The 13,690-nt window shown below is 37.0% G+C and overlaps 1 protein-coding gene across 2 annotated transcripts in view; it reads left to right on the top strand.

The window, feature by feature from the left end:
- The window catches only part of NRG3 (neuregulin 3), a 409,865-nt gene that overhangs the window by 325,902 nt on the left and 70,273 nt on the right, over nt 1-13,690 (top strand). Inside the window, exon 4 of one of the 2 annotated variants that reach the window (XM_057421543.1) lies at nt 12,325-12,351. In XM_057421543.1, coding sequence (XP_057277526.1) covers nt 12,325-12,351 — 27 coding nt within the window. The remainder of the gene's footprint in view (nt 1-12,324; nt 12,352-13,690) is intronic. The other variant, XM_057421544.1, reaches the window with a different exon arrangement.

Below are 13,690 nucleotides of genomic sequence, written 5' to 3' on the forward strand. Positions count from 1 at the left end.
TATTCTTATATTCATAGCAATTAATTGCAGTGTATCATCATATACAAATGAGAGCAAGCAGTAGCTTTAATTTTGCTGCTCTTGTTGGAGGTGATTCTGGGTTGTGTATGCATCACATACTTTTGTTCCAACATGCTGTTTTCAATTGCTCTTGATAGCACCTAATAATTCTTATTTCATAGCCCTGTGTCTGCCTCAAATGTCATGGATGAGTCATATTACCCATCCCGAGCATTAACGTATTTAGACCACCTTTGTGAAGTGTGTTTATAGTAGTTAATGATATCTTAATATATTTATAGTATTAAAGAATGTCAACATCTGTAATACTCAACTACAAAAGCAATCAAGTAATTTTTCAGATTGTTACCCTCATATAAGAATTCACATATTTATGTCATGTATCCAAAATTACACAAGACGCTCAGACTCTGTGAGGAAGATCTGATGGTCATTTTTTGCCATCCATTTTTGCTGCTACTTTTTTGTTTACATTATTAGCTAATAGCTTTGAAGCAGAATATATTTCCATAAACTTTCCATAAACAAGGCAGCTTAGGCATGAATTCCATTTGCATGTACTATATCTGACTGCATAGTATGGGGAATTATTTATTATACTATTTACAGGTTCATAAACACAAGTTGGTCTGATGTTGGGTCATGTGTGCCAAGACCCACAATCAAATAGAAACGGTACCATATGAAATGTTATAGCTTCAGGTAAGAGATACATTCCCTCAGTGCCTTGATAATGTACCTCAGCCCATAGTTTTCACATCTCAACAAATAACTCATCTTCATCTTGTCTAGATATCTCACTTCAAAAATCGTGCAATTCAGACGCAGTGCTCTGTATGTTGCAGACCTGTTCTCCAAATCCATGTGTTTCTGCAGCATATCTGTCTTAGTATCAATTACTTTGAACCAATTATTCCCAGATGTCAGGAAAGGATTTTAACTTAGAGGAAAATGGAGCTCTTCTGCTCCCATCTGCTGTTTTTTGTTTGATACCATATACAGGCTGACAATTACCAGTATATTTCCTTTAAGACTGTTCATATCAAGCGTCAACGTCAAAGTACAGACTTTGGGGAAGGCACCTGGTAGGTGACTTGAGAGAGCATGCAAATTGAGTATTGAAGTGTTCCTGTCCTTCAAGGAGCCTTTCCTTGAATCTGGAAACACTACATAGAAAATAAAGTGTTTATTTAAGTGGTTTTAAGCTTTAAAAAAAATAAATGTAACTGCTCAAATGTTTTGGTATAATCACAAAGGCTTTTGATAGATATTTCACTGGGAACAAGAAGAAGCTAAAAATAAACCATGTTAGTTTCTCTAGCAAGCCACTTATGCCTGAACTTTTGGTCCTCTAATGTTTAATACTACAGACTGCATAAACACAGTGCAAGCAAGGTTGTGTATGTGCATGGTTTGCACTCCCTGACAGCCAACAAACATGAAGCAGATTTAAAAAGAAAAAATAATAAAACCCCAACAAACACTATCAAGTGAGTTGTAAAATGAACAGAAAATAGCATCACAAAAAAGAAGGGATGTGAGTATATTTGGAGTTGTTCCCTTGCCATAGATACTGCATTCTTGCAGAAATGGGAGAATTGCACAGTAATAGGAGTGGTTTTGTGAAGTGTTGTGTGGTATTTATTTCATTAAATCATAAGAGATGTTGGGCAGATGCTGTGTTTTCTGATAAACTTCAATGCGATAAGTTCTTTAAAGCTTTCAGTATATAGCCCTGTGAAATTGAAAGAAATAACAAAAAAGGAGAGATGCTTCTCTTTTTCCTCACTAAGTAGGGGAGACCTACATAGCTGAGAAAAACCTCTCAAAAATAAAACCCTTTTAAGCACCATCTAGGTGAATTGCTCGCCTACAGCTGGATTTGAGATGTAAATGTACTTCTGTGACTGGTTTCTTAGAAAAAGGCCTCTTTAAGGTTTGGAAGAACATTAGATATCTTGGTGTTAATAAACTCTTGATGGTTCAGGAAGGTTGGTTGACACACACCGCTACCTATCGCAAGGAAGACCAGCGAGTCCATTAGGCAGCAAATGCCACAAACGCTGGGAAATTTCTGATTAAAGCTTATGGCCTTTTATCATCCTGCTGGAAATGAGGCTCAGTAATGCTGCTTTGTAAGGCAGCTGTTTACACGATGTGTGAGACATATGCACAGAATAATGCGAATATGTTCAAATAATTTTCTTGCTGCGTTGTGTTATTTAAAATGAAACAGTATAAGAAAGTGTCTTCCATGTACAGCAAATGTGCTTACTATTGTCAAAATTGGATTCCTAAAGAAATGCAGTTTCTCAAACAAAGGTAAAAACCAGCATCTTTCTAAAAAATTCTAAGAATCCCACATTTTTGACTCTCCTGAGTCCTTTTGTGCAAAACTCAAAACAGTTATTTAGGTAGGTAAGTATAGATATAAATAAATGACAACTTTTGTCGTTGGAGTAGAGATGTATAATTCACAGGAAAAAAAAAAGAAAAAATCAGTCAATACTGTAAAAATGTTGGTGTAAATACCTGTACTCTGCTTTTTGGTTTGCTTTTTGATTGCAATAGGAATAAATCTCTCGGTGTGTTAGGGAATAAAGCCTTTGGGGGGGGCGGGGTGTGTCCACAAATGGGTGTGTATTCCTTGTCCTAAAGTTGAAGAAAGTGATTAGGTTTTAAGAAATTGACAAAAACTCACAAAATTTTCTGTACTTTTAGAGAGCAGTAAACACAATTGCATCTGGAACATTTTCCTGATGCAAGTAGGCAAGTGAAGGACAGCTTAATGATCTGTGAAAGGAATAAAGTAGCGTTTAGCATGAGAAATGTTTATTAAATGTCGCATGTTCATAAGACGAAGGAGCTATTAGCAATTCCTTTAATGTTTCTGTGAAGCTGGTTATATTTTACAGACCCATATTATCAACTACCCATTTGGAAATAATAGCAGAAAAATCCCTACAGTCATGTCTAAGAAACTCATAGACTTATTCTACCTTAATAGACATTTTGCATCACTTATTTAACCAAAAGAGGATTCTTTCTCCCACAGAACACTGCAGTCAAATAAAATTTTTCATGCCTATGACAAGATAAATAATATAACTCATAGATGGTTCCAACAAGTTTCCCAACCATATGTTTTGAAAATACCAAACATGCTTTTGGGGTATGTTTTCTACTTTTCCCTGGGTTTTGACAGAAAATATGATTCCACTCCCTTCTCCTGTATAGCTTTATGAGACCTGGTCATAGCATAGCTGGAAAATAACCACATAAATATGTTCAAACCCAGCTGCAGTCTTGAAAGTTCAGACCAGGATTTTATGCAGTGTGAGTCTTGATTCTGCAGGAACCATTGTGTTAATGATACAGAAAAGAATAGAAGAATATATTGTTCCATAGCCTAGTTCTCATGATTCCTCAATTGTAACAGTGCTGAAATTACCCATTATGCACTTATAACTGTGGGACAAGCGTAGTCATTGCAATAACTGTTGCAGAAGCCCAGGAAGAGTTCAGAAGTGCAAAAGTTGGTCAGATAGTTACACTGGTGTTTTGTCTTAATAGTCAGAAATCCTGGTATGTGGCTTTGGACTTTCAAATAGCAATATTAAAAAAGTGTTATGTATGGAGCGAAGGGGAGAAGTAGGGGGAAGGGAAGGGAACTTTTGAGGAGATGTTAAGGTTTCAGTAATGAACAGGAACAAAAAGGAAAGTTTTTTGGTTTTTGCAATTACAGTGCTAATACAGGGGTTTATTGATCTGTCAAAACTGCAGAATGTCAGAGAAATCTTGATTTTTCTCAGAATATCTATGGGAATCATTGGTTTTAACAGTCGTCCTGGTTTTGGCTGGGATAGAGTTAATTTTCTTCCTAGTAGCTGGTGCAGTGCTGTGTTTTGGCTTCAGTCTGAGAACAATGATGATAACACACCAGTGCTTTAATTTTTGCTAAGTAGTACTTGCACCGATCAAGGACTTTTCAGTCTCTCATGCTCTGCCAGTGAGGAGGGGCACAAGAAGCTGGGAGGGAGCAGAGACAGGACACCTGACCCAAACTAGCCAAAGGGGTATTCCATACCACAGCATATCATGCATAGTATATAAACTGGGGGGAGTCACCCAGAAGGGACTGATCACTGCTCATGTCGGGCTGGGTATCAGTCATCGGGTGGTGAGCAATTGTACTGTACAGCACTCGTTTTTATTGTGCTTTTCCTTTCCAGTTTTAGTTTTATATTCTCTCCCCTTGTTATTTCCCTTATCATTATTATTGTTAGTTGTGGTGGTAGTAGTAGTAGTAGTAGTTTTGCATTATACTTTAATTATCGGACTGTTCTTATCTCAACCCATGGGGTTTACATTCTTTCAGTTTTCCTCCCCATCCCACCCAGGGAGGGGAAAGGGGAAGGGGTGAGCAAGTGTCTGCGTGGTACTGAGTTACCAGTTGATTTTAAACCATGACACAATTTATACTAATATCAGTAATCAAGTAACCAGGATAAAATGTGCAGTGTTTACTTTAATCTCATTGTGAGGAAACAGTGAGGAAGTTGATCTCAGGGTGATCACATTGGTTTTACCATTCTCAACATACACTTAGAGAAAACTTCATAAATAACCTTGCAGCATGAGCTATGAGGCTCTTTAGAAGCGGCTTTATTTTCATTTGATGTAGTTATTAATTTTCATGGAAACAGCATTACATTTTTCACAAATAATATCAGAAAGCATCTTTTAGTTTTCTGACTGGAGAGAAAGGGTTATGTGTGAACTTACTGTTTACATGCCGCTCTTCTGGGATGAGTCAAAGTCCCTATACATGTTGAGCAGTTCTGTTGATTAATGAATGTTAAGTACATCAGCAAAAATATGTCAGCATATAGCAGCAGAACTAATATTTAGCTGTTCTCTCATTGATGAAAACAGTGGCTTATTCAGAGAACAAACATTGCTGCATTTTGCTAGCACTAGATGTCTTAGTCTGGATTTGATGAAATTTTTAAACAGGTTCTTCAGACATTTTACAACTTTAATGGGGTAATTTTAGTAGGCTATTTATCGCTTTGAAATCAAAGACATGTTTGTTAGCTCTGATGAATTTTTAACTATAGTAACAAAAAATAACCTAAGGTTAGAATCTATGCTGATTTACAGTATTGTGGGTATCAGTAGGAATTGATTACATTGTTTGAGGAGACTATTTTTTTCAATCAAAATCCAACATAGTGCGTCAACAAGAAGTAACTTAGTCAAATGGCTGTAGGGATTATAATATATAAGGTCTTAAAATTTATTGAGAGGAGGCAAGCTTAATCTTCTGAGCTGCATGCTGCAGATGAGGTAAGTAGTTGAAATCTCCAACTTGTCTTGAACCTGTGAAGATTGGAGCAGTTATTATTTATTTTCTGAAGCTAGAAACAGTCTTCCAACTTCAGTGGTGTAAACCGCAGCCACAAGCTTTTGTCATTCAAAGGGAAAGAAAATTGATAGTTTATTCAATTATTCAACATTGTTTATTATTTGTATAACAGCAAGCTTTATTGGATGTTTTGTAAATGTTCCTTTCTGATAGAATTGATAGTGAGTGGGGGTTCTGTCCTGAAGCTATGCTATAGCCTCTCCAGAGCCATACAAATACTCACAGCAAATCTAGTTTTTTTCCAATTTAGCAATGTTTTCAGTATTTATTTTTTGCAGATTGAGGATTTTAATTTGGTTTAAAATAAAATTAACCCTCTACACAAATGGAGAATTTAAATCTTGTCTCGTTTATATTGAGAATATAATCGATTGTTAAGTTTTTAAAGACTTACGGCCTTCTTTCTTTTTTTTTAAATGTTTTCTCATTTCTGTAACTGTGATATATAATTTTATTGAAAACTGACCAAGTATCTTGGAAAGGATATGTGTATGTATGGTTTGCATCACTGTGTCTTGACAGGTGGAGCAAATTACTGATACATTCTCTATACTTACTATTATACCAGCTAATGTGTAGAAAAAAGCCTACCTGTCACCAGGGAAATTTTGCATCTAGAAAAATTTTAATAGTCCTCTTTATCAGGATGGTAAATGGAGGCATCAGGTATTAGTCATTTATTCAAAGTCATTCTCAGGATTTAGTTTGGTCCATTTTTAATTGTCTCACAGAGGGAAATTTCTTTCATATCTTTCAGTGAAGGTGCTTTGAAAACTCAGTAGTTGAGCTGTCTTGATTTTGTACCTCTCATTCCCCTGAACTGTCCCAGTCACTTTTCCACCACCCAAAACTACATTGTGAAGAGTATTTTTTTTGTAAATTAATTACAGAAACAAATTGCCAGAATCTCTCTGAAATGAAAAAATAGAATAAAATTTTGTGCTTTCTAATAACTGAGATTTGTAAAATGCATCAATACATTCAGGTGCTTGTATTAGCCACCAAGCTCTAAGAGCATTTGGTCTGTTTGCTAAGTCTGTAATTTCCAGTGGATGCCCAAGAGAAAACAGGAGCAATGTACCTGTCTTACTAAATGGAGAAATCCCTTGTCCCATAATTTTACCTGCTCACATGCAAAATAAGGCACCAAAAAATAATATATTTGAGGATTGAGAAAATAATGTATTTTCATATATATGTAATTGGTTGTGGATTTAGCTTCCTTAAATATACAAATAGGCTGATAACTCTGTGCTGCCAAACTTATAATAAAACATAATGAATAAGACAGCAGCAATTTGTATCTTTAATTAGTATCCTAATCTAGCTGCTTTCTGAATCAAAGGCTTTTTCTTCATTTCAGAGCAAGTTTGATCGGTTTGATATTTACAAGTTAAACTTTATCCTGTTACTTGCAACCAGATAATCTGTTCAGTGTACTTGAGCTGTCCCTTGGTATCTTGCAGCACATTATTGCATTTTCTTTTCAAGACAATAATCTACCAAGGACAATTTAACAAATCTTATGAGTTTATTTGAAGTGTTAAGTTTCATTTGCAGAAGAAAATATTTTGCTATGGCGTTGATTTCCTAAAGCTGTCTCCTCCGTACCAAAGTCAGCCTATCCTTAGAACAGATGGAAGTGTCTGTAGTAGTCTACAATGAGTATTTTTATGTCCTAGATTTTTGTTCTATAGATTTGTGAGATTTACATGTTGAGTTTATATTTCTGTTCATAGTATAGCTTAGAATGTACCTGGGATAATGAAACCTATCTTTAACTGAGGAAAAAAATCTCCATGTTAAAACTAGACCGTGCTGCCAAAGCTCTGTCCAACATGGCCTTGGACACTGCCAGGGATGGAGCATTTACCACTTCTTTGGGCAACCTGTTCCAGTGCTTCACCACCCTCACAGCAGAGAACTTCTTATATCTAGCCTGAACTTCCCCTGTTTTAGTTTAAACTCATTCCCCCTTGTCCTGTCACTACAGTCCCTGATGAAGAATCCCTCTCTGGTGTCCTTGTAGGCCCCTTCATGGCAGGAGGGTTGGAACTAGGTGATCTTAAGGTCCTTTCCAATCCAAACCATTCTATGACTCTATGACTGAAAAAAAAAAGTCCTAACAAACCACAGTCCAGACACAAGGCTGCATTTTCTTTGTGAAGCACTAATAAATTAATCCTTTAGCGAGTGCAAATTTATCTTCTCTTGTGCTTGTTATCAGGTATTCCCAGGTGTGTATGTTTTCATAAAGTATAAATTAAAATGTCTTTGATACTAGCAACAAATTCACACAGTGCAAGGACCATAAGGCACAGTATTTTCCCCACATCAACAACGAAATACAGATATATTTATAAAACAAAATATAAAAGTGAGTATTCTTCCTGAGCAATATCTTAAGTTCCTAAGAACATAACAATACCAGAAAGAAAGAAGAAATTGCAATAACAAAAGTAAATTACAGTCACTTTATTTGGCTAATGAGCCCATCTTGTGGAGCAGCACCCACTCTTCAGCACATTAACAGCTTTCATGTGCATTTTTGTTGAACTGAGACCTTAAAGAAACTGCATTGCTTGATGGTGAATTACTTGGCACTGCACTCACTGTGTCCAAGGGAGTGCTCTGCAGGCAATTTATCATTTATGTATTACTGCTATATAGCAGCACAGCAGTTCTTTGTTACACTGTGGCATGTCATGGGTTAATACCTTATATTTTAGTGTTTGATTCAGTCTTAGGTCACCACCACAGCTTGCTTTCCCCCCTTTGCCTCGTTATTACCTTATATTTTAGTGTTTGATTCAGTCTTAGGTCACCACCACAGCTTGCTTTCCCCCCTTTGCCTCTACTGTGCAGTTCCCACTGCCATGCTTGTCTCTCACATGGACCTGCTGGGAGTTTCTTGCTGTTGTTAAGAGGGTACAAAACCCATCTCCAAAATACATTTATTTTTGCCACAGCACTGTGAGAGTAACCACCAGATTGATGTTTGATCACCAGAAGGCAACCCAGTGATGATCAGAACCTATTCCATGTGTTTCTCCTCATCCCACCTTTCGTTGTCGCCCGCATGCGATGGGCACAGGGTGGGAAGAACAGCCCTAGGAGCCCTGGGGACTCGCTTGCCACTGTTTCCAGCAGGGATTTTTCTGACCCCTTTATGTGTATGGGAATCCAGACACTCCTCTACTGGAAGTGGCAAACTGCCCTGTAAAGCCTGTACTCCAAGACAGCTAGCATTCACTTTCTGCCTTCTGAAAAGGTGTACGTGGGTCATGGAGGCAGTCTTTGTCCAGGGCTAGCTCAGGTAAGGGTTTGGGGTTGGAAGCAGTTGTCTCCTCTCCTTTTTTTTTCAGCTGCTAAGATATATGGGGTTTGGGTTTGTTCATGTTTTGTGGTGTTTTGTTGTTTTGGTTGGTTAATCTTTTTCCTGTAGCTAGTGGAATAGACATCTTAAAATGATAAAAACATTGAGAGCCAAAAAATGGGTATGATTAATGACTGGTGACATTTCTTCTATGACCTTTCCCTGCCTAGTGTCCCCCATTCAACATGCTGAGTATTTGATAAACACCATTGCTGCGGGAGCCATATTTTTCTTAAGGAAAACAAGTTTCAAAGTTAGGGTTTTGATAAGTTGTGAATGCAAAGGGTTTTGATAAGTTGTGAATGCAACTGAATTTCTGCAGCGAGGGGGGAAAGGAAGAGAACAATGCAAGTATGTTCAGGTTCTTAATATGGTTTTCTTTTTTCTGTTTCCTTTTTGCTTCTGAAGTCTCAGAGCAGCCCAAGTAGTGCTGTTGTTCCTGGGATCAGAATGCCTTTTCTCTTTTAAACACAGAGGCTGACACTCAAACCAGGGAGCGAGGGGAAGAACATGGAGAATGGTTGCATTACAGACTTTTTGCAGTTTTAAAAAGAGGGGAGGGAAGGAAAAGACAAACCACCAGCCATGGTTTATTGCATTTGAGTGGTGCTTGCATGATACCTGATGGTGTGGAAGGCTTGCTGGCAATGTACAGTCCCAGGGGCGCTGCTGTCGCCTGTGGTGTTTCCCATTGTACATCCAGCAGGCCTCCAGCCAAGCTGCCTTTGCCACCTCCCAGCCACGGTTCTTCTGCCACTGCTGGCATTGGTGCAGCATCCATTCCCAAACAGATAGGTGAGCACAGAGGCCAGCTCCCACGCTTGGACACTGTTGCCATTGTACAAGGGCTGCACCAGTGCCAGCACGTGCTGAATCTGCAGGAACTGTAATTTTATTATTTTCTATTCTCACATAGCTGTGTGAGCTTGTTGAGCTATGGTTAATGATATGAATTGGCAGCTTGGATATTTCAGTGTACAGGTTTATCCAACTAGGTATCCTTTCATCATAATCTGGTTAAATCAACTTTGTCAGCAGTATATATTATGGTGGTTGCTAAAGTTGCTTTCCAGGCACATGAGATATTTAAAATAAATAACCTGCCATATTTCCACTTTCTCCAGTGGAATACATTTGCCAGGGAGGCTACAGACACCCTTCACTGTCACTTACATATGAGCCACCCAAAGGTGAGCTAAAATGCTTTTTTCCGTCTTTTTAAAGGAAAGGTGTATTTGCTATGCACTTTTTGAGAAAGTGGCTTTTAACTATGTTGGTGAACTCAGGAGATTGCAGACTGCAAGTAGAAAACTGGCTAGCCCAGTTAGGAAAGGAGGATTGTTTTTTCAGCTGTTCTAGATTGACTTAAAAAGATGATATTGAATGATCTTGATTAATGTGTGAATATCCGTAGCTCCTTGGAGAGCGGAGTATGGTACTTCAGTCTCTGTTACATTTTTGAAAGTAATCAGTTGTTGACTGCATCTTGTTCCAGTCTACAGAAGGATGCAAGATGTGAATTTCATGCAGATAGTGTCCGCAGATTTCACAGGTAGAGAAAATTAAAGAATAAAAAAACAAATTACAAATCACTGAATATAGTACATTGAATGCAGTTTTGGTATTTCTGAACTGATGCTCTTAGAAAAAATGCATCCCTGTGTCAAATGTACCAGGGATGTTTGTACGGGATGCTTGTACATGAATGCAAGAAGATGAATTAGAAGATTGTAATGTGGAATACATCTATGTATGATTCTGAGTCATGTATTTAATACCAAAAAGAAAGATTCATTTGGGTGTCACTAGACTTGCATAACGTGTCTTTCCTAAAATCACGCTGCTAAGATATTTATACCACATATCATCATCCTATGTTCTTTTCTTTTGAAATGCATATTGGGTCTTCTGAATGAAAATAAATGTAGAGTTTAGCAACTATTACATAGTTCTGTATTCTGAGTGAACTGGGCAAGCTGGTGTTCAATGCCCTCTACTGGGAGGATTCAAAGGTTGCAAAAGGCAAATCACTCCCAGCATTTTCAACAGAAACCCAGATATTTCACATTCTCATCACAGGTACCAGAGCTGACAATTCATTAGATAATGAGTTTAAAATTATTCTTTTATGTTGGAAAATCTTCCTTTAACTTTTCTGTATCATTCTTAAGTGGGCTTTTGAAGGTTGCAGTACATTAGTTAATGGGACTGTTTCACACAGCTTCCAGTAGTATCTCCTAGCTCCCTGTACGAGCCAGCACATCAGTCTTATTCTGTCTTTCTTGTAACACTCCTGCTCTTTCCCTACTGCATTCCTCTGCATACACTGCTGTTGAAAACTTTGGCAAAATCATGTATTAATCTGTTCTGTATTAAGGAAATGTAACTATAACTTGAAAGGAAGATAGACACAATGGAAGTATTTTGCTTTTATTATATTTTAAAGGGAAAAAAATCTTATTTGCTCTTTATAATGCAGATTATTACCTACCCAGGAAAAACAAATTATTTAACGTCACATGTGAAACAGAACTGCATTTTGCAGGCTTTCTGAACAGCCTTTCACAGTTTAATTTTGGACTTGAAGCTACTATCCCTTACACAGTTCTGAAAAGTCAGTTAGCATTTTTTCTGTTTCCCTGTCCCTGCAGGATGGAAAGGTTTTTATTCTGTAACTGCCTATCAATTTAAACATTCATTCTATACACTTAAAAATTAATAAGGTTTATGTAAATTTAAATCTACTTTGCACTAAAACATCTGTTAAAGATATATACCCTAATTTGTCATGTGAAAAAGGGTCCTGAATGTTTTGATCTCACATGGGATGTTTTGATCTCACAGTCAATATTCTAAAAATGTTAACATTTTTGCTTCAGTTCTAAATGTGCTGAAATGACTACATCATATCAGTCAGATGGCTAAGTAGAGAACATGGCTGCTCTTTCCTGAAGTCTGTTACACAAGAGATAGCAGTTTTGCAATCACATTGGGTGCAAGTGTGCTGTAGTGAGAGCTGCAACACTCTGCAAAGCCTTCCATTCATCTCTTTAGGTTTTGATCTCTGTCAGGGAAAATGAAAGCAAGAACCTAAGTAATGACTTAGTAAGTAAGTAAGTAAGTAGTTAGCATGTTGAGAGGGGAGTTTCAGGATAAAAAGAAAATGAAATTCCTATAGATAGCTGGCTTGAGACACTCAAGTCAAATATAAATACAGTGAGTAAAGGCGTTCACGTCTTTTGCCAAGTACACTTCTCTCTGTGACAACTCAGTGTCCTATATTCAAGTCTTAGGATTACCCTTCGAAGAGCAGAGTTCTGCTTTTCTTTTTGATCAGTACCCACACAATGGGACCCTGACCCAACATGGTATTCTGCAGCTCTGCCATACAAATATTGAACGCTACCAGTGATGATAACGGTGAAATTTGCAGTTTAGTCTATTTCTAACATTTTTGTCTCTTTTTTCTTCTTTCTTTTACATGCTTTCTTGGGTATAGCAGACCATTTAGGAATTGAATTCATGGGTAAGTTTTAATTTCTACTCCTTTTACTTGCTCATATTTATCCCAAAGCACATGGAAGTTAATGGGAAGACTCCCATGACCTCCATCAGTGGATTTTGGATTTGGCTTCTATTATATTTACTGATTATATTTAAAGTTATATAAAGGTTTTGGGTTGTTTTGGGGTTTTTTTTGTTCACTGCCAGGTGGCTTAAAAGCTACATAATGTTGTTTTGGTATTCTGTTGTTGTTTAGTGAAACATAATATAAATATTATATGGCTATATCATGAGATTTGAGGAATAATATTTTATATGTGATTTTTTGAAAGATTGTCTATTTGCATATAAAGGAAATTTAAATTAGATTTTTTTTTCCTTCAGAATTTCGTGTTGATTACGATGTTAAATGTAACTGTTTAATAAGAAACATTTCATTGGCTTTTAACAGACAAACCAGTGGGACACTTTTAAGAAAAAGGACAAATATCTGTGATTCTGTGAAATAAGTTAACTTCAGATTAGGAGAAAGCTAACGCAGGAGTGAATAATTGCTTCTTGTAATTTTGGAAAGGAAAAAAATGATGTTGTATTGACTCAGATGCTGCCCTATAATGAGTTCATAGCCTGATGAAATGATAGGCTTAAATGGCACTGCTTCACCTCTCAGCTGGTGATTTGTGGAGAACATAGGTAATTTCCTCTATGAAGCTAAGGCGTGTCATTAGCAGAGATAGTGGACTGGTGCATCCTTTCTGTAAAAACAGTTTGCATAAATCATTAAATATGGCTGAAAAATCCAATAATAAAAAACTTGCAAATTTATGTCAGAGTAATGAAAAAAAAAATGTTTTTAATGTGTCCTTTCCCTATGTTGAGTTTTACTTATATTTTTAGATTTCAGAATTAAAAATATGGTAGCCTAGTCATTGTAACTGGTGATACGAAGATTTTTTTGACAAGTTGACTATCAGTTGTCATGAAACCAATATGGTGATGCATATTAACTATGTGGCAGGCTGCATCAGCAGGAGGATAGCCAGCAGGTTGTGGAATTTTTTTCCTACTGTTTTTGAACTTGTGTGGCATACATATAGTAGTTATCCCTAGCAAACAGTTCTCTCTAGAGAACCATTCTGTGGTCTCCAAAAGTTTAGTGTTTCGCTTCACTTTATATAAAACTTCAAAAGTACTGTTGGAATTGATGCAAGTGTTTTCACAGACTTAAATAGACAAGCACAACTGGAAAATGGTCATTATAAAGGCTCTGCATATATCCCAGTTTTACTGTTTAACTTAAATTGTATGCAGAAGTCTTGAGGCATACAAATTGAAGGACAAGCATATACAGAAAAGAAATA

The sequence above is a fragment of the Pezoporus wallicus genome, unplaced genomic scaffold, assembly GCF_028554395.1.
Source record: "Pezoporus wallicus isolate ANWC-B61680 ecotype Strahan unplaced genomic scaffold, APGP_CSIRO_Pwel_v1 contig_4816, whole genome shotgun sequence".
NCBI lineage: Eukaryota > Metazoa > Chordata > Aves > Psittaciformes > Psittacidae > Pezoporus > Pezoporus wallicus.